The sequence below is a fragment of the Trichogramma pretiosum genome, unplaced genomic scaffold (assembly GCF_000599845.2).
Source record: "Trichogramma pretiosum strain Unisexual culture from Peru unplaced genomic scaffold, Tpre_2.0 scaffold95, whole genome shotgun sequence".
NCBI lineage: Eukaryota > Metazoa > Arthropoda > Insecta > Hymenoptera > Trichogrammatidae > Trichogramma > Trichogramma pretiosum.
The window spans coordinates 270477-292585 of record NW_019641618.1 but is presented as its reverse complement, the minus strand read 5'-3'; the positions used below and the strand labels follow the sequence as shown (position 1 = coordinate 292585).

At 41.9% G+C, this 22109-nt stretch overlaps 2 protein-coding genes across 2 annotated transcripts in view; both read right to left on the bottom strand.

The window, feature by feature from the left end:
* Nucleotides 1–12540, bottom strand: part of LOC106654383 (amphoterin-induced protein 1) — a 46534-nt gene extending 33994 nt beyond the window's left edge. The window contains exons 1-2 of the mRNA XM_014374207.2: nt 12214–12540; nt 8939–9412 (exon numbers count right to left, since the gene is read on the bottom strand). Of these exons, the coding sequence (XP_014229693.1) occupies nt 8939–8948 (10 nt within the window). The 5' untranslated portion in view covers nt 8949–9412; nt 12214–12540. The remainder of the gene's footprint in view (nt 1–8938; nt 9413–12213) is intronic.
* A 4957-nt stretch (nt 12541–17497) lies between these two features.
* On the bottom strand, nt 17498–19399 carry LOC106654375 (zinc finger protein OZF-like). The gene is made up of 4 exons (XM_014374192.1): nt 19319–19399; nt 18848–19137; nt 18660–18774; nt 17498–18589 (listed from the first exon to the last, which is right to left on the bottom strand). The coding sequence occupies exons 2-4, from the start codon at nt 18871–18873 to the stop codon at nt 17498–17500; spliced, it is 1233 nt and encodes a 410-aa protein (XP_014229678.1). The 5' UTR covers nt 18874–19137; nt 19319–19399.
* Nucleotides 19400–22109: the final 2710 nt, after the last annotated feature.

Below are 22109 nucleotides of genomic sequence, written 5' to 3'. Positions count from 1 at the left end.
CTGTTATATATGCATGTGGCGGCAAAAGTTTCCATCTTTTTAAACCTTCAAAGTTCGCCTTTTTTTTCTATACTTTTCAAGCTGTAGCATCTATCTTGCAAGCGTCTCATTTTTCCATCTCTGACTTTTGCGTCCTTAATTTCTATCATTATTCCAGTTTAATGCCTTTTTCAGCTTTTCATTATCTTACTTTTGGGCGCCGAAAAATTCTCATCTCCAGAACCTACAGTAGTATTTCATCTCTCTTAAAATGATTAAGAAAAAAATTGAGTTATGAGCTTGAATTGTTATTGACAAGACTAATGGTAGAGGATTTGAATTACCGTTCTACCAAACGACTTCTCCGAAAGATGTTAAAATTCGAAATTATCGCTTAATTGAGTGAATTGTAATTTATGTCGACAGCATCTGACATTCGAGGCACAATGATGCCATACACGTAAAGGCAAGAACGTCCCTCCTGTAAACGATAACATATCTAGAAAATGTCGCATCTTTCAAACTCGAGAATTATTATTTTCCGGCGCGCGCTGCAACTTCGCGCGAAGAAAGAAGAAGCGGAAGCTGCTGCGCGCATTTTCGCGTCGTTTTTCTCCTTTCCTTCATAAAAACACGTGAAATTGTCTCCGCTATGCAGGCGTGTAAGCTCAAATATTTCGCTCTCTCTCTTTCTCTGCCTTTTTTTTTATAAACAAACTTTTCTGACAATGTCGCTGATGCTCTCTGCTGCACTTGCGAGGCGTGAAGAATAAAAATGAATACAGTACGTTGCGGGACATTGACATATTATGTACTCACGCACACACACGCGCCCACACATGCACACTTTTACTGTAAATTTGCGTTTCGTATTCGCAGCAAAAGAGGCACGCGTATGCGGTCGGAATTTTCAATCATCCGTCAAGTAAAAGTACAACATATGATTAAAGCACGGCCGGCGACCAGTGGCGCCTATATTTTGATTTTCCGTTAACGAATAAAACCGAACGTGACTGATCTAATATTATCTTTCACTGGCCCAAATACCGATAATTGACTGCCACTTCGGCACACTTGACGACAAGTTCATCGCTTAACGACTTACGTATGTTTGTATATTTTCGATCTCCCTGACACTCGGGATAGGTTCGAATTATTTTTGAAAATATTATTCTCGCGCGTCTCGTTTCAAGAGCTATTTCGAAGGGGGCTCGTACTCGGTCGCGCGCGGACGGACTCGCGACAAAATCTGCGCTATAATAAACTCGGCCCGCAGTCGCGGAGCTTCGGAGCGTTTATCAGCAGATGGCCCAGAAAAAGAATAATATACGTGTATAATGTACGAAACTGAAGAAAAGCGCCCACTCCCTTTTTTTCTGCTGCTTACAGCTCTAGAATTTCCGTTTTATTATACACACTTTTGGCGGAGTCAACCCAGCTTGTACATTTTCTACTTTGCGCTTTTTTTTGTCTGCAGACACAGACGCGCACAAGCTAGCACCCACACACACACAGGAGTCTAAGAGACGGCAAAGTTTTCAAAAAAAAAGAACCTCTTTTCGAAGCAAAAACACACAATGTACCTAGTGTTTTGCAAAGAAAGAGCTGACGAAATTCCTTTTTCATAACTAAAAGATGCGCCGCGGCGCGCATTGTGTATACGAGCGCACAGGAATAAAATTACACGCCATAGCTAAGGTCTTTATATTTCGTCGAGGCTTTAGAAAATAGCTAAAAATAAGAAGAAGAAGAAGAAAAAAATAAGGAGAGGAAAGGTGTGATTCCTTGGCACCTACTTGACTACACGAGGCTAATTCATAAAGCTCGGGTGCCCCCTCCCGAAAAAAGAGCAGCATACACACACACACAGCTAACGTAGAGGCTCGTTTATCGTCGTAAAGACGTCGCTTACACTCGGTGTACATACACTCCATTACTGAAAGGCCGTCTTTCTCTCTCCTTCTCTCTTGGCGTAAGTACGCATGGACGATGTACATACGCGTATATATATTTACTCATTATACGTAATACGCACGTGAGCGTGGGTAAGTACATAATTCAGCTCTCGGCGGCGCTGCGTACTTCAATAACGCTCGGTGCGCGTTCGAGTTCAATTGCTGTATACACATGTGCGCAGCCAGGTAGGTAGGTCGGTATACGTAGGTATAGGTGTACGAGGTAAGTGCAGCGGCAGCTAAATGAATCAACACTTGGAGTATTACGCGCGGCTGGAGTCGAAAAGGACGCTCATGAGTACTATATCGAGTTTCCAGCAAGGCAGTGTGCGTACATAATAACCCGAAATATATTGAATTTCCGAGGATGCATCTAAACTGCGTACGCGCGCACAGACGCAACTCGGTATTCTGCTGAGCTCTTCCATCGACGACGACGCTGTTGCTGCATGCACATCTCGTATATATATCTGTATATCGTGCATTCATATGACTACAGTACAGCAGTAGCAGCAGTTCATGCTGGGCACGAGATACATATCACAATGAAGCAGCTCCGACAAAGCAAGACGCCGTATTACACACACTCTTTTCTGTACATACCGACGTACAAGAAAGATAGATGGAGCGAATCTTTGGAATCGCTCGAGCGAACGAACGAACGAATTCTCAAACTTGATCTCGGCGTCGCGCAATCCTTTCAACAATGTAGTAGTTGCTGCTGCACTATACCGCTGGCAATATGTACCGTTAAAGAAGCTGCTGCTGCTGCTGCTGCAGCGTACACGAGTTCGAGCGCAAAATTCGTTGTTGTCGCTGGGCTGCAGCCGAGGGTTAGAGAAAAATCGTGCATACGAGAGATCGTGAACGGAGAAAAGTCCCGCTAGAAAATGAGAAGCGGAGATATATCGCTAGGGTGGTGTATTACCATCGGCCTTTTTTTCCTATTTTTTTTTTTCTGCGAGGCAGGAAAGTATACATTATGTACACGCTTTTGGCGCGCCGGTACTATATACAGTGCACACACACACTTATACACATGTTGTGTACGTGTGGATAGGTGAGCGAGTGCGCCAGCTATCAAGCCTAGTAATTACCAGCTCAAATAGGACGCGATGCGCGCAACAGCAGGACGATCCTGACTGACGGCGATGGAAGCGCAGACTATTATAAAGTAGCGTATAGCCGGTCTAGATACAGGTATATATACAGCTGCACAACGTATAGACAGGAAGCGAGTGCGGTGTATACGTCTATATAGGATGTACCTATAGGCAACTACATGGATACGACCGCGGTATACACACGCAAATAAGTCACGCTTCTGCTCCTCCTCCTCCTCCTGCTACTGGTATAGTATAGTATATAGGTAGTAGTAGCTGCGTGCACTCGGACAGCTCGAGCGAGCTGCGGTGTGTAGAGCGGAGAATTCCACGCTCAGGCTACGGCCAAGTATTTTGTCAATGAGAAAGCGACTCTTGGGACCGCGCTCGCTCGGTGCTCCGAGCTATAAAGAAAGAGAGAGAGAGAGAGAGAGAGAAAAGCAGATAAGATGCGCTTTTACTGCTGCTACACTACAGGAATTCGGTGATGGGACAAATTCCTACTTGACAGAACGGAAAGTGTTCGGTTACACTCTCGGGCAGCTTTCCTGCGATATGCTTATACAGATATATATACCAACGCAAGAACAGCTGAGTGAGAGCGAGAAGAGACCTGTACGGCTTTGGTTTTGTTGCGTTATAAACGGAATAGCGTACATAACGTGCGAATAATTGGTGCACTTTGCAGCAACGAGCGCGCGCGCGCGCAACCGTAGGCACTGATAAACCTGATCTCCGTAGACCGGAGCAGCAGCTCTCACTCACGCTCGACACAAGAGTAGCGAGCGATACCGGAGTGCACCGGCCTCGACGTTTATACAGCGCATCTATGTCTGTGTGTGTGTGTGTGTGTGTGTGTGTGTGTGTGTGTGTGTGTGTGTGTGTGTGTGTGTGTGTGTGTGTGTGTGTGTGTGTGTGTGTGTGTGTGTGTGTGTGTGTGTGTGTGTGTGTGTGTGTGTGTGTGTGTGTGTGTGTGTGTGTGTGTGTGTGTGTGTGTGTGTGTGTGTGTGTGTGTGTGTGTGTGTGTGTGTGTGTGTGTGTGTGTGTGTGTGTGTGTGTGTGTGTGTGTGTGTGTGTGTGTGTGTGTGTGTGTGTGTGTGTGTGTGTGTGTGTGTGTGTGTGTTTGTGTGCCCGTGATATCGTTTAATGAATCGTCATAATTCACACAGGTTCCGCGCACTGAACTCCGAAGCCGTGAGAAACCCCGAGAGTGGAAAGGGTCCACTACTACGTTCGAGTGGCCAGCGAGCTGTATTGAACGCATCTGTTTTCCCTCGCTGTGTAATGACACATTGCGGGCATTATAATATATATTCGCCGGACTTTATTGGAAACGAACGTGATCGAACCGAGGCGATTCCCGAATTCGACCCGAACTGCTCCCGTGCTGCATTTGATGCATATAACGTATCATCGTATATTTAAACGCCACCGCAAGCAAAGCTGCGGCACTGGGCCGTGCTGCCTTATATATGGCGCCTAAAATAGAGATCGATCGCTGTCGCGCATAGACCCCGTTCATGCGTACATAACGCTATCGATATAAGGTTCGAATGTGTATCTGAGGCATTAATTTAACACAGCATCGGATAGTGATTTAGTCGAAATTTGATACACAGGACGTAATACGGATCGCTGTTGCCGATGGTTGCAAAGGACGACTCGGTGAACTTCGTAATTGGAACGCACATGCGGCTACGCGCGTTTTCGACGGAAACGAGCTCGGAGACTTTCGTTTATTTTATTCGTAGCATTGTGTGGCGGTAGCGCGTTTCAATTATGATCATTACGGACTTTGGCTGCGACGATCCTTTTTTGCGCTCGCGCGTTTAAATTATAATTTAATGCTAATTAAATGCACATTTAATAGCTCGAACCAGTTTAGCCATCGCCGTATTGGATATAAAGTGGATGCGATACCCAATGGCCGTAAGAGACTTGAAAGAGGCGCGAGTATTATAGAGCCGCATGCTCAAACGCGCACATGGCAATACATTCGGAGTGAAAGTGTGTCGCCACGCGCACTACACCGCGTATGCATATATGTATACGTCAAATCAACCGATGTACGCACTCGAGGTATATTGAAATTCATTCGCGTATACGCTACTACATGGAAGTTTGACGTCCATCCCAGCTCCCAATTGGCCAATTTAAATTCCTCCAACGACGAACGAAGAATTTAGTTTTTCATTCGTTCCATTATTCTTCTTTTTTTCTCCCGTATGATTGTCACTTATACATATTTATACATTTATGCGCGCGGATGTGCACGCTCGGCGTTATATAGTTGGCGCGCACACGTGTTGGAGCACAGCTGTCAGATTCCTCGTTGCTACTCTAGTTATAATCTAACTGCGGGTTGTTGGTCAAAACGAAACATTTTGTCGCGCGCGCGCCACGCTATATACCAAAGCCGCACGAGAGTAGGTGCGAAGCGGACCATGAGCGCGAACAAACTACGTCTATTTACATCTCGTATACACGTTGTACGTATATTACGGGCAACTTTATGGGCTATATTGGCGCGACTATAATATGTAGGTACGACGCGAGCTGCACACGACCGCGCGGATGGCTTTTTATTATGCATGCGTAATTTACGCATATTATACACCATATACACAGACGCTCATCTCGAGCGAACGAGCTGCACAACTTCATCTCTCGTAGCGCTCGAAGTGTATCTGCAGTATGCATCTCATGCCATGGTAGCCCGGCCGTATTATAAATATACACGTGTAGTAGCAAGTAGCGAAGGCTAGCTTTGAGCCCCGATGTGTACCTGCGAGTATAAATTGCAACGTGGGAGTCGGTAACGAGTTTGCGATGCATATTAAAGTCGTTAAAAGCTTCTTCGAGGAACGACGTGCTCAAGGAGAGCATATAGCATCTCCTCCCGAGCTTTGCGTTGCAACCATGATTTCAATTACTTGACATTCGCGATATATCGACTTTATCGCGTTTATATATGTGCGTGGCCCGAGAAAGAGAATTCTTTAACCGAGCTTGGGCTTGTTTATTGTTCTTTCGGCGTAGCAACAGAGTGAAAAACAGAGAAAGAAAGAGGTGGAACGAGAGAGAGAGAGAGAGAGAAACGGTGAAAATTTACAACTTCGAGAGAATTGCAGTTGTGCAGGTGGTGGCGATATGTTGTGGTGCTCACCCCCGCGCACTTGTACAGACGGTGGGGCGCCGTCGAGTTGCGGCACCGAGACTCGAACCCGCGCATACTACTATACACATATACAATGGTACACTGCACACAAACGGATTGCATACGATGCACCTGTGGCCACTTTTTCTCTCTTTCTCTCTCTCTCTCTCATGTTTCGAGCGTTCTCGAGTTTAAATATACGCTCCTAGTTTCGAGCCGAGGCCCCCGATATTAGTAATTCGTTATACTCTCTTCTTTCCGAGCTACCACTACTTCACCCCGTATACGATATATATAAGTCATATATCGCGCGCAATCCTAATTCATTCCCTCTCGCTTATACCATGGGCATAACAACAAGTCGAATAAATCATCCGATTAAAAGCGCTGATTGCAATTATAACGCGTATTATGGCGGTTGGATCTGCGCATTTATATAGGCGCACTCACGTACGTATATATAGGCGCCGGCATACTATAGCGCGAGAATAAAAAGATTCACTGCACACGCACTGGGAATCGATGAGGAAAAGGCATAAATATCGAACAGAATAGAGCCGCGACGATAAAATTGTCTAATTTTTTTCCATTAGACTGTGCGCGAGAGAGAATTACGGGCTGTCGATACTAAAGGTCAAAGTCTCAGCTGATAATGAATTTATATATGACACATATAAAACGTCGAGACTAATGTGCTTCGATATATAATATGACGACGTAAAGTGTCTATATAAGCTTTGACGCGATATCAAACAAACAGCCATTCATGTGTACAGAAATGCTCTCACTCTTCGTAATATTAAAGTACACTGCCTGCATTGCGCGCGAGCAAAGACGATTAGCTCGTTTCGTTCGGCTCGTGTATACGGTTTTGAATCATATCGATTCATCGGAATTTCGTCTTTCGTTGAAATTGAACACTCTTTATAACTCTCGCATACTCTCGAGTCGACTTGCAACTGATTTCTTTCATTTGGAGGCTCAGCACTTATATTTCGCGTACGGAATGTTTGTTTATTATTAACCAACGTGCGATTCGAGGAAATTGAGGAATCATAAGCGAATTAGTAAGTTCCCGCCTCGGACACGAGCGTTATAGGCAATTAGCAAAAGTGCTGATTAACCAATTAAATCACATGCTTCTATAGGTTAACTAGCTTGTGATAAAAAATGTTTAGTTTTTTTAATTTGGTATCGACGCTTTCGATCCGCAGGCAGTAATGTAATTTTACGTTCTTATTGATTGATCAGACACGTTACGTCGACAGTCGAGTAGATAAATTTCGAGCGGCACCTGACTTTTTATTTTGATTTATTATTGATTAGACATCTAATCGATAAAATACAGAAATTCTAGAATCGACGAAAGTTGGGCTTTAGTGTCGCTATTGCGAAAGAGAGTAAAATTTGAATTCAGTAACGAATTTTCACTTTACAGGTCCAAACGACTTTGACTATGCGAGTTCAGGTTGGAGAGAAAAAAAATCACCCCGATACACGCCATGTTCACGCAGGCACATGCGTTTTGACAAAGCAAAATGTTGAAAAAAAAATGAAGAAATAAATAATAGCAGTCCATTCGAGGGTAAAATTGAATTGCTTATCGGCACGGGTAAACGAATCTCGACGCGTCGGCTTTTCCATAGTTTTCATTCTGGCAGCAGCAACAGCAGAGGCAACGGTAGTTGTAGTAGTAGCAGTAGTAGTAGTAGTAGCTGTAGCAGTAGTAGTAGTCGTTAAAGCGTTCGATCGAAACTGTCCCGCCTAAGTTAAATAACGCGTAAACTTCATTAATATCCTCCCTCGCGCGCACAGCGTGCAATATATAACGCGACACGGAGGCTAACTGCGCACGAATATAGTGCTTTTATCCTGCTAGCTTATATATTAAATTTCCCAAATTATGCACGAATTGACGAGCAGCTGCCGTGTCAGAGGCATTACAGATTGATAATAATCCGCGCGCGCGAGTGGGCTCGCGTGTCCGAAATTTTCACCGTCATAGGTAATAGCGTAAGGTCCGTCGTTTGACAGCGCCCTGAATTTTCTTTGGAATGTTTACTAATATAACATCATAACATAGGACGACATCATTTTCGTCTGCATATAGAAAACAAATGAAAAATACTCTGATGCGACGACGAGAGGATAGTAAATAAGGTACACACGCGCGTGCATTCGATTTTCGTATGTCATACAAAATGTATCTACCTATATGCGCATATATATATCGCCCGTACGTGGGTAACCTTTACCCACTTGCGCGACTCGCGACGCATACCAGATAATAGCCACCGTTGCTGCTGCTGCTGCTGCTACTGCGTCTGTGACGTATAATAATAAATACGCACAGTAGTAGAGTAGCGCATAATAGCATGTGTGCACTGCACACGTTACAAGTGTGCGCGGTTATGGTTTAAAAGTTGCTCGTGCACTTTGAAAAATGAACGCGCACATAAAATAACATTTCCTCTTTGTCGTCGTGCTTACTCTATAACGTTTTTTTTTCACTGCTGCTGTTGCTCTAGCGCGCGCGATTCGCGCGGCTCATTTATGAGCGAACGCACACCAGCTCCGGGGGACACATACACATACACACATACGTTTAGTACGTACACAAACGCACGACACACGCGATACTGTTGCTCGTCAAAGTGGTACGCGCGAACGCGCATATACGGCTCGTATGCTGCGCGTATTATATAGCAAAAATACATAAGTATGTGTGCGTTCGAAACTCTTACCTGCAGCCATGACGTTAGATGCTTGCAATTCGCAGTAGAAGTAGTAGAAGCGAAGGTCCTTGAAAGTAACGCGTCACAAGAGCGCGTACGTATGTATCTGTGTTGCAGCAGCAGCAGCGAGAAAGAGACTCTTTGCAATTCCTCGATATACTTATTATTCGCTGCAGAAGTAGACGAGCCGATGCAAAACGCGCGTTATTATGTATAATGCCTCGTTTTTTTTTCTCCAATTGGCAGCCAGTAATAAAAGACACACTGTATGTACTGCGATATTATGCGAAGCACGCACTCGTGATTATTACAAAATTTAATACTTTGTGTATCTCTTCTTCGTTATATTTATTATTTAGCACAAAATGTGACACACTGCATTAATGATACTTCACACCGAGAGAGCTGCAAAAGAACCGGCTCGACAGTTACACTCACTTTTTTGCACCGTATACACACTTGCTGGCGGAGTGCGCTGATACACTGGAAAAATTTGACAAAAAAAAAAAAGATATGAAAAAGATTGTTACGTGCTGCCGAAAACAAAGGAAATAGGAGTCGAGCAATGGGTCGTGCACACACTGTTACGAGCCACTGTACGATAGAGACAACTGTATATATAGGCTTTTCCCCGTCACAGAAGCAGCTGCACAGTAGCGGCACAAAGGCTCGGCACGGAGATGTGAAAAGCAGACTGTGCCGACGACGACGACGAGTTGAAATATAGCCGGCGGGAAGCAGCGGTGCCGATGTTGCGCGTCTGAGCTCGGCAAAAGTAGCGTCGTATATATCTACTAGTCGAGAGCGCACTGGAGACCGAGATTTTCACGCACAAGCACACGGTTTTCACGTACACGCGTTTGAGATACGCCGAAATCGGGGCACTGCACGCGCGCGCGTTACAACGATCCAAACGGTACAACAGACGGAACGTCTACTGACGATAGCGTCGCGCGCTTGGCAGCGGTTTTCTTCTTCTCTTCTCTCGCAGCATATAACAACCCCTCATCGATTCACGCGCTTATGAGCGGCGGCAGAGCGAGCGAGCGGTGGCGGCGGCCGAGCACCGTATAGGACTACTACTACTTATACCGCTATACACAACAGAGTGCGTGCGTGCCGTACGATCACTGCTTCGACTAGCCTGACTGTGCCTACTACTATGTGCCGGTCTTCCCCCTGCAGCTAGCTAGCAGCAGCACAACACGCGCCTAACGCTGCTGCCGCCACTGCTAAGCCAAACTCTCCCCACTTTTCTTCTTCTTTTTTGTTAACGCATGGAAGGCAGCGAACGACCCGAGCTTCTATTATATTTCTACGGACTACGACTTGTGTGTGTGTGTGTGTGTGTGTGCGTATTTCTATTGCTTATTCGTGTGTATGTGTGTACGCGGTGGCTCGTCGCCGTCGTCCTTTCGGAGACAGTGCAATAATTCGCGCGTACATACAGCAGAAGGTCAATATTGCAACTGTTTCTGCTCGTGCACAGTAGTGTCAGTTGTACGTTCGATTCGTCGCTTCTCTCTTCTCTTTCAAAATCTCGCGTACCTTATTTTCAGCAGTGTCACTTTGCGTTTTTCGCGCGCTAAAGCACACAACACCCTATGAAGTATAAGGTATGAGTTACTCCAGAACCAAGAGATTCTTTTTCAAAGTAAAAGAAAGAAGGAGAGGAAAATTTTTTTAGACATCGGATTCGCGACGAGCGAGTCTCGTACATTCACATATAGATATAAGGTATTATACACTTATACATATAAGCGTCACGACTGAGATCACGATCAGCACTGGCCTCGTTCTTTCTTTCTTTCTTTCTTTCGATATAATGTATTGGCCGCTTTGTATGTATGTATGCTACGAATGTATGTGTCTGTGTATATGTGTGTGTGCTGCAGCGCACAGCGAGAGAGTCGAGTAATATCTTATCTTCTCGAAGGGGCCCGAAATGGAAAGCTGCGGAAAGCAGCAGCAGCAGCAGATCTTGTACATATACTTTGTGCGCTGTAACTGTGTTGTGCATATATCTGTATAGTTTTCAAATTGGAGAACGTTTGCTGCTACGCTCGGCTCTCCGCTAAACGCGCGCGAGATCGTGCGCAGCTCTCCTCGGAAATTGGTAATTATATATGTATGCGGTATGTGTATATATTTTCGCGAAAAGTGAGCGGCACGGAAAAACTGAGAAACTTTAAGGCAACAACAGCAGCAACGATGTAGGCGGTAGGAACACGCAAGTAGCATGGGTCGCACGATGAACTTTTGGCGTTAATAAAAAAAGCAGCCGCTGCTTGGATTTAATGAAAAGTTTCTTCTCTCGCGAGTTGAAGTGTCTAGCGGCACGCGTGTGCACAACGCGTACGTATAATATAAATTCGTCTACCTCGTACACAGTCTTTATTCACGATCGCGTGCTTATGAATAGCGGCAGCTATATAGCACACGTAGGGTTTTACTACTGTATATATAGACGGCACGAACTCGCTATCATGTACACCTGTGCGCGCACACAGGCCGACTCCTCGCTTCTTCTTCTGCTGCTGCTCCTCTCTTTTTCTTATCAAAAGCGGCGACGCGACGCGTTATCGTATTTTGCGCACAGACAAACAGTTACGTACACACACATGTGTATGTGTGCTGCATGCAGAGCTCTCTCGTGCGCGTTCCACTTTTATTTATCTAAAAAAACAGCCTCTCGACGTATGTGTGCAAGTCAGAGACAGCAGCAGAAGGAACAGAGTCAGTCGGTTAGTCGAATATACGTATGGGAGCGCGTGCAACGAGAAAACGGTACGACTGCACTGCAAAACCTTTCTCTCTCACGGCTCGTTTGTAAGCGCCAGCAGCGGCAGCGGCAGCAGTGGCCCTTCTTATCTTCAAAGCGCGCGATTCCCACCGCTCCTCTCCTTTCTCTACTCCGTGTGCTCTATACCTCGAGCGCGCGCGCGCGCTTAAGAATTTACGGCTATCGCCGTTATATATATATAAGTATATTATAGCCCGTTTTCTCTCTCTTTCCGTATATTTGCGGTCAGCTCGTGAACGTGTCCCCGTCTCTGTGTGTGTGTTTATGTGCGCTCGTGTGAGTGGTGCACACATAGGGAAAGAGAGAGAAAATATCGTTCGGATGCGCGACAAATCTTTCTTCCTCTATATACCAGCGTGTAGCACGGGCACGACTTTTTACTTTATTTTTTATTTTGGTCTCGCACAGGTGTATTAAATCATCGAGAGAAATATATCACACACACACACACACACACACACACACACACACACATACGTACATGTATATGGACGATCGATCGTTATTTTCTTTGATTGATTCGATGTTTTCGTTCGGTCGGTCGCTGCGTACAAACGAACAAATATAGCGTCGCTACATGATGGTAAACACACCGTGAATCGTATACCGTCCAAACGGAAAAGAAGAAATAAAAAACAAAAAAAAAAACGAATAAAAAAATCGGCAACGACTGATCGCGAACCGGTCGTCGATCCGAAGCACCGCGCGACGATGCACCAAGATCCGCACAGTAGTTCTGTTGCAACACGATGACGATGACAATGTATTTATATATGGTATATAAAAGGAAGGTGCGAACGATGCGCGCGCTCCGACGTCTAGCGGTCGACTGAATTGCAGCGCGCAGCTGCACGCGCGCGTACGTATATAGCGGCTTTTCTCGCTGCTATAATATACTATATAGTCCGCCGCTGTAGGCATACACCGCACCGCCGTCTACGTGCATGTGCCAACTCGGTGTGCGTTACACACGTATATATGCCCGGCTTTGGCGCTCTCTCGCTCTTCTGTCTCTTGGCTGCACCTCCTTCATTATTACATGTATATGCAGGCTGCTGCCGCGTATTCGTATTGTGTATACAAACGAGGGTAAGGCACGCGACGACGACACCTGTGCGCCTCCGCCGCCGACACACGAGGGTCGCTTTTTACCTCGTACCACCCATTTCATTCGGTGCTCGCGGGGCTTTTTATTAGCTTTTTGTGCCGTTGTTATTGTTATTTTTTTCTCGTCGATACGCTCGTCTCTCGTTGCAGCACTAAAAGCAAATAGCCTATCGGCAGTTTTTCGAGCTCTATTTATGTATAAACAAAAATGCGCACGCGAAATATTATAGCCTCGTGGATCACACGAATTCGCTTCGTTCGGTAATCGCACGCGTTGCTGTCGATACGAGCTTTCGATAAGGTTTAGGTGCTATCGAGACGTTTCGCTGTTATTACTGCATGTGTATAACGACGATATACGTCGTCGTCGTCGTTGAGCGAGCATATCTGCCTACATCGTCGAAAACGAGACTACTCCCCCGATTATTACATATAGCGAGCCGTATAATGTGACGATCGCCTCGACGAAACAATGATGTGCGATTTCGACGTGTTGCGTCTGTGTATCGTTAAGTGGTATTTTGATGCTCACACCGACGCACACACTTATTGAGACGCTATCTCGGAGCTGTATATCAGCTCTATGCTGACTCGCGTTATAACGTACTTATACACATATTGTATAAATTCAAGTGCGAGTGCGAGTTACTCCAGAAGTGACGTTGAGTCTTATAATAACGCGCCTCTTATCGCTAGATAAATATTACGATCATTGAGAAAATCTATTGCCAAGCGCGATTTTTAACGCGTGCTCGAACCGGCGTTCTTTTGAATTCCTAATGACGAGAGAGCGACACGTAATTGCTCGCCGTGCGTTGCGCAATAATAATGGTGAACCGCAGACGTTTTATTATCCGATCGGGTCAATTTTATTTATACGCATTTATCGTAAGTCGTTAATTCCATTCGTCATCGATACTCTCTCTCTCTCTCTCTCTTCTTTTTTTCGATGATCCAGAATACCGAGAAGATCTTGTATAAATATTTCGAATCCAGATGCGATAAGGACGGACGATGACGAAAATGCAGCAGAGGAACTTTACCATTATTTTTGTAAGTACGGTTATCGCGCGGGCGGTAAAAACCTCATTGCTTATGGATGACTAAAACGATGATGCTTCGTTATGCCATATGCCGCACTGAAAGATATGACTCTTTCGTCTTTGTTTTGCGGTACAATACTTTGGCAGAATCATGGCCTATGACCATACCACCTTTTTCGTGACATTTCCTCTCGACACGTCCGTACAATAATATTTTACCCGATACGGCTCGTATTTTTTCTTTCCCATATACGAGATCGCTTCTTAATTTTTATCTAACGCGTGCTTTTTTCAAGATGGCAATAAAAAAATCTTTATCGGCTCTTCGTGTTGCAATGTAAATCACGTACCATAAAATAAATACGTTTCCGAGAAATCGTAATATTATTAGATGACTTCGTTTCATAATGAATAATCGTGTGGAAATTCGATGGAAATTTTCGTCAATCGATATGACTAGGTCGCTTCAGAAATGCGCTTCGAATTCAATCGGGAATCGCATCATGGGTTTTTTTATAGGAAAAACTCCGTTTGACGAGATTTACCGTGCAGTGTATTCGATTACTCAAGGGAAAGTACGCGGTCACAGGTGTGTACAGCACAATTATATCGCAGCGAGAGTAAAGAGTATTCAAGGATCGTCGCTCATTTTGTTTTATTTGCTTCTCTCAGCTTTCATGGAAAATAATTATCTTCTCGGTGGTCGAGCGATTTTCTGCTGCGATAATTTTTCAACGTTGCAAAAATAGTCCTGGAAAAAATGGAAAAAAAAATAAAATAAATTTGACGAATACTGCATGGAAGAGAAAAAATAATCCTCGTCGAAATTTCAGAGATCATACTCGAACGATATTAACACGGCATGTTTTCATGCACTTTATCTGTTTTTGAAGTTCGGTACACGAGGATTCATCACGATCAAGTTGAGCTGAATTGACTAATCCGAATGGTTAATTCCAACTAGCACCCCGCACGTGAGCTCGCAAATACTGACGATTTTTCAACAAATATTGAGCTCTCCCTGGAGGTCCAGTTCTAAATTAAACACTGGTCAGAGAAAAAAAAATGAACCAAACGTGTCTCTCGCGCGTGCGTGGGCTTAAAAAATGAAGGGCAGAAAAGAGAAAACAAAAAAACAGTCCCGCAGATCGTAAATACGCGTGGGGGGGGTGTATTGTACGCACAAATATACACGCGCGCGCATATCTTTTGTGTATATAATATATAAATATGGCGCAGAGCTGTTACTACGCACATAACGGAGGGGAAAATATGTTTTTTTGCGCATATAGGAACGTTTTGTTGTGACCGCCACCGAGTCGTCCTTTGGTCTAGGGAGTTTGCCCTTCGCGTAAGTATACAGACAGCAGAGAAATACTCCGATGCCTTTGGCCTTTTGCGTCACTCTATACATAGCAGCGACGGACAGGATTTTTTCTCTCTTTTTTATTTTTATTTTTTCTTTTCTCTCAGTTGTGCTTGACTTATGCAGTGTATATATACGTGTGTTTGTACCCTTTGTGGCATATCGTAGAGCAACTATTGAAAAAGTACTGCTATAGGCAAGAGAAGCCGCCTATTTGGAACTTTTACATCGCAATAACGGTGAATTTTTCATCCGATGTTGCAATGGCTTATGTGTGTGTGCTGCACTGAGCTTAGAGATCGGATCAGGTTAATTGCCGATCACTCGACGTTTGCAATATTGCACTGCAGAAAAGCGGTACCGTGAGATAATAATTACTCGAGTTTGCTTTGAAAAAAAAAATTATAACATTGACCTGATTTCACGGCGGCGCTCGCTGTATATAGCGCAAAATAGAAGAAAGAGAGAGAGAGAGAAACAATGCCAGTTTATCGGCTGGAACTTGAAATAATTTTCAATGGTATTACGTGTTTTTTTATATTTATATTTTTTTTGCTGCTGCTGCTGCTGCTGCTGCTGCCGGCTGTGTTACTCACAATGGAAATAACGTGTCCGGAATCCGGCGATTACGGGCAGTAAAAGAAAGAATTATTCAGAGAAGCGCCTATTACTACTAGTGTACTTATGTACCAGGCGCGCGGCACAAACGTTATGTTACGGAAATAATCTCTATTATAGCCGTGTAGCTTGTGTCATAAGTGCCCGGCTGTCTGACCAAAAAGAAAACACGTTTTTTTTTAAATACGAGCTCGTATTTTCGCACGAAGAGATGCGGCTGCGGCGGGCGTGATTATTCAAATGGATATTTGAATTGTCTCGGACATGTGTCTTTTCACGGCAATTCCTTGGATCGCTCAAGATGTATCAATAAAAGCTCGTTCGATGCGGTCGATATAATGAGGTCTAAATCGTAAATTCATTGACTCTGTTAGGGCGACATTTACGTATCAGCTTATTTTCGGCATTTTTTCGAACGCGAAGATATTTGTCGCTTATTAGATGATATTTGTGGCTTTACAGATATTTTCGGAATCTCGAGCTCTCCCCACTTGATTCTAGATTGAAATGACCGCTCAATCTAAGGGGGCTCCTCGAGTAAATCTAACGAATAATCGGATTGATGAACATAATAATATGCGCAGATAATGGAAAAATAATCTCTGTCCAGCGAAGGTCTGACTCGGAATGCAATTGTATTGGCAATCGAAGCGAAAGTGGGCGTGCTGCGCGCCTTTATTATTATGCACATGGATCCGCACGTGCACGTGTTATTAATCACATGCGACAGTGTCAGGCCTCTATATGTCTCGCTCTCTCTCTTTGAAAACAAGCGAGCAACGACACATAACGCGCTAATGCGCGTATGTCTATGTCGATGGAAAATCAGTCAATCATTGACTGCGTACGAGCATAGCGTGGAATCGGTGACGTAATAATTATAATGTATATGCGCGTATGATACGGCACGGGTTGTCGTATCTAGTGAAGATATCGTAGATACCGATCGCTGATGTGTGGGCAAATTCATATAATACGACACATTTATTGATATAGGAATATATTGCAAGTCCCAGTTGTTTAGAAAGATACATCAGTGCTTTTTTTATAATTTTTAAAGTCGTAACTTGTGAGAATTGAAAAAAAGTAATTGAATTAAAAGATAAATAATAACCGCATGAATACTCGCGTACAGACCAACTAGGTAAAACGTCGTCGGCTGCCTTTTTGGTTTCACAAAAATTAAAATAACTATTTCAAGCTTAGAAAATAAAACTTAAATCATTGGTAGACTATTAAACTGGTTTGAATATGAAAATCAATCAAAAACTATTCGCACCAGCTAAGCTATATGAATTTACTATTACATCAATAAATTTACAATTTATCATATTGTTTATTCCACGTCGAACGTGATATTATATAAAATGAAATTAAAACTAAGTAAACGTTAATTCTGCCTGGTGTAACAACAGAATTTCTTATGTTTATACACGTTCTTCTACTCAGAAAAAAGGAGAGAAAAAGATTTTCACAGTAAAAACAAAATTAATTGCCGTTTGAAAAATTTTATTATTCGCCAAGAAGTTAAAAAATGTTTATGTGAAAAATTGTCGATAATTTCATAGCATAATCGTGTGATTGTAGAAGTCTTCACTACGTACAAATATCTCCGGACAAATCTCACGTTTCTACGGTTTGCTACAATTATGTACTGCATTGATGTGCCTATTAAGGTTACTTTTTTGCCCAAATGATTTGTGACAAATATCACATTCAAATGGTTTGCTCCGACTATGTACTGAATTTATGTGAATTTTGAGGTTTCCCTTTAATCCAAATGATTTGTGACAAATATCACACTCAAAGGGTTTGCTTCGATTATGTACTCCATTTATGTGATATTCGAGGTGATGTTTGAGTCCAAATGATTTGTGACAAATCTCACATTCGAAAGGTTTGTTGCCATCATGTACTATATTCAAGTGAGTTTTGAGGGTATCTTTGCGACCAAATGATTTGTGACAAATCTCACATTCAAAAGGTTTGTCATGATTGTGTACTGCGTTCACATGAAGTGTGAGGCTTTGTCTTTGTCCAAATGATTTGTGACAAATGTCACATTCAAAAGGTTTGATACGATCATGTACTATCGTTGTATGTTTGTTGAGATCACCTTTGTATCCAAATGATTTGCGACAAATCTCACATTCAAAAGGTTTGTTGCGATCATGTACTATATTCAAGTGAGTTTTGAGGGTAACCTTGCGACCAAATAATTTGTGACAAATGTCACATTCAAAAGGTTTTTTACGATTATGTATTGCATTTATGTGACGTTGCAGGTTACTTTTTTGTCCAAATGATTTGTGGCAAATTTCACAGTCAAATGATCTAATGCCCTTATGCGTTGTACGTCTTTTTAGACTTGTTTTTTTCGTAAAAATTTTTCGATAAGTATTATCCTTGTGAGATAATTTACTCCAACTTCTTTGAACAAAATTTTCCACTTTTTTGTATTCACTACGATTCCATCGGAAATTGAGTGGAAATTGACAATTATTATAGTAATCGAATTCTTTTCTTATCAAAATTACTACGTTTTTTCCATGCAAGTCATTTGTCTGATTTTCGTCTTCTATTTTTACGTTCTGATATTCAGTTTTACAGATGGTTGTCGAAAAAGACTTTGCTTCGAGTTTAACATACTTATACTCCAAATCTATAAGTATTTTTTCATCCAATTTTTCCTGTGACGCCATAACCTCATTTATGTAATTTGCCTAAAATTAAAATTGTGTTCTAGTTTTTGATAGCGGAAAAATAGAAGATAATTTAAATTATTAAACTTACTGATGATTCAGAAAATGAGAATCTTTCAACGTTTTTTGCTTTATAAGAGTCCCTCGAATCTAAAATATAATCGACGCATGCGTTTGACCAGGTGACGTTCGGCTCTTCCTTCACCCTGAAGAATAGTTAAGTTTGATATTGATCAAGTTTGAATAAATATAATGGCATGCGGGTTAAAGAGGTTTTACCTAACTGTGTCCTGTTTGCTTTCCATACTCGCTTGATCGCTTGATTATATGTAATAACTGTAATTTTTCACGATAATATACACCACGAAAATATTCGAGGTTATATACGTCGAGCAGCCAACACTGTACTCCAATTCCACCAATTTGCAAACTCTTGAGTTCGTTAGCTCCTATAGTCAGCGAATGAACGCACAACTTGTATATTTAGCGATCAGGTAACTCCGCAAATGTAACAGCTCCTTCGCGATACTTTCCTCCTCTACCATCGATTGGCCTTACGTTGTAAAATGCTGCGATACATAGAAATGCACATTACTACACCGCAATTATTGCAATGAAAATTTAACCCCTCCAGGCACTCAATTAACTTGCACATATCTACGTGTATAATAGTCGATAAAGAAACACTTACATACAAGAAAATTACATCTTTATTCACCCATACCAGTACAATGCATTATTAATACTTACGTGACATTATAATGAGTATGTGTTCTCACTTTATTCGATGGACTTTAAGCCACCGATGCAACCTCAAGATTCTCTTCTCTATTAAAAAAGTGATGGTCTGATTGCGTCATCAAAATAAAATTTTTGCAATAAGTCATTGGAATTTTTTTTATAGTCCTATATTTTTATACATTGAGTGCGAGTTTATAAATTTTTGATATTATATAGAGAGATATACTTATTTATAGGGTAAAAACGCCTATTACCGGGCCCAAGACATAACCTTCAATGACCCTATTACTGTTCATAAAGGGTCAAAGTTTGGAAATAATTCTTGCATCATGGTCAGTGGCGAATTATGGAGCACCCCAATCACGCCATGACGTGTCACGTGGGGCTAACAAGTTTTGGAATGAATATTAAATTTTTTTATAAAATTACTCCATGTCATCAATACAAAAAAAGTATTACTTGATGCCGCAGAGCGATTTTTTAATTCATTAGTTTTAGAAGGCCGAAAAAACCATCGCTCAGTTTAAATTTTTCACCTATTTAAATATGTAAAGAAAATAAATAAATAAATCAGTAATTTAATTGTAAACAATACGTTCATAAACGATTTTGACATCAACTTTCGAGTACTGATCATGTTTATAGTAAGATAAAATTAGTTTGAAAACCAAGTCATAATACCAAAAGATAAATTTCATTCAATCAATTACTGTGGTATTAAATAGAAGGATCCAACGTTTATCTTAGACACCAGAATGGATAAAAGTGAGAAGAAATCAGAAGAATTTGTCTCAAAAGATAATTTAAGAAAATATGACATTGTTGTTTCAGACGACAAGAAATACGTATGTGACATTTGCCACGAGGCATTTACACTAGAATCAAGTATGATAACACACCGAGACACAATTCATAATGATCAGAAAAATTACTCATGCGACAGGTGCGAGAAAAAATTCGAGTTCCGAAGTCATTTAAGTAGACACCAAATATTGGTGCACAAAAGCCGCAATGATTTTTCATGCGACAGGTGCGAGAAGAAATTTGTGAAACAATCGAGTTTGTTTGCGCATCAAAAATTGGCCCACAAAGATCGCGAAAATTTCACGTGCGACAAATGCCAGAGAAAATTTGAAAATAAATCAACTTTACTTAAGCACAAAAAAATATTTCACGAAGTATTCAAGAATTATTTATGTGAAATATGCGCGAAGAGATTTGATAATAAAAAGAATTTGCTCTTGCACATAAAAACAGTACACGAGGGTTGCAAAGATTACGCTTGCGACAAGTGTGGCGAAATATTTGGACAAAAATCACATTTGCTCTGCCATAACAAAATAGCACATGGAGATCACAATTATTTTGCACGCGAAAAATGTGAAAAGAAATTTGGAGTTCAAAGCAGTTTGATCGAAAACCAAAAAAAAGTCCATGAAATTCACAAAGAGTTCGCATGTGACAAGTGCGGGGAAAAATTTAGAAAAAAATCGCAATTGTTGTTTCACTTAAAAATTGTACACGAGGTCTTCAAAGATTACTTTTGTGACAATTGTGGGAAGAAATATGGACGAAAACCAGATTTGCTCTATCATCAAAGAACAGTACACCAAGGTCGTAAAGATTTCGCCTGTGACACATGCGAGAAGAAATTTGGACAAAAAAAGCATTTGCTCAAACACCAGAAAATAGTTCATGAAGGTCGCAAAGATTTTGCATGCGACAAGTGCGAGAAGAAATTTGGACAAAAAGCGCATTTGCTTAAACACCAGAAAATAGTTCATGAAGGTCGCAAAGATTTCGCATGCGACAAGTGCGAGAAGAAATTTGGACAAAAAACGCATTTGCTCAAACACCAGAAAGTAGTTCATGAAGGTCGCAAAGATTTTGCATGCGACAAGTGCGAGAAGAAATTTGGACAAAAATCGAATCTGCTTGTTCACCAAAGGACAGTCCACGAAGGTAGTAAAAATTACACATGTGGTAGTTGCGAGAAGAAATTCGGACACAAATCGCATTTTCTCGTCCATCAAAAAATAGTCCACGAAGGACGGAAAAATTTCGCATGTGACAAATGCGAGAAAAAATTCACACGAAAATCGAGTTTGCTTTCACACCAAAAAACAGTTCATGAAGGTCGCAAAGACTACGCATGTGACAAGTGTGAGAAGAAATTTGGAGAAAAATCAACTTTGCTCGTACACCAAAAGACGATACACAAAGGTTGCAAAGACTATGCATGCAACAATTGCGAGCGGAAATTTGGAGTAAAATCGCGATTGAACAAACACCAAAAAACTGTCCATGAAGGTCGCAAAGATTATATGCATAACACGATCGCGAAAAGAAATGATGATTGAAAATTGTAAATATGCACTCATGCGTAAGTTTTTATTAATTTCAATAAAAATTGTGCTGAAATAATTGTGCGTTACCTGCACTTCGGGCGTTCAAGTATCATTACACTTTTTTACACTGACTTTTTGAAATTTCGCGTAAGTACTACTAATTACTACTCTCTATTTTATTTATCGGCTTCTTTGTTCCTGTAGAGCTCTTAATGATACGCGATCCTGAATTGATCGAACACGCACTAGTGAAACATTTTGATAGACTATTCTGATGGACTGATTATTACTGCTTAGAGAGACTTGATCGGTAATAGCAATATGTTCTATCTGAAAAAACCAACGGGGAAACCATTTCATAATTTAATTTAAACCAAAACATGTTTTCTGAATTTCTGTAAAATTAGTAAAAGATCGAAAAAAATTGTTTTCGAAGTGTGTGAGTGGCAAAT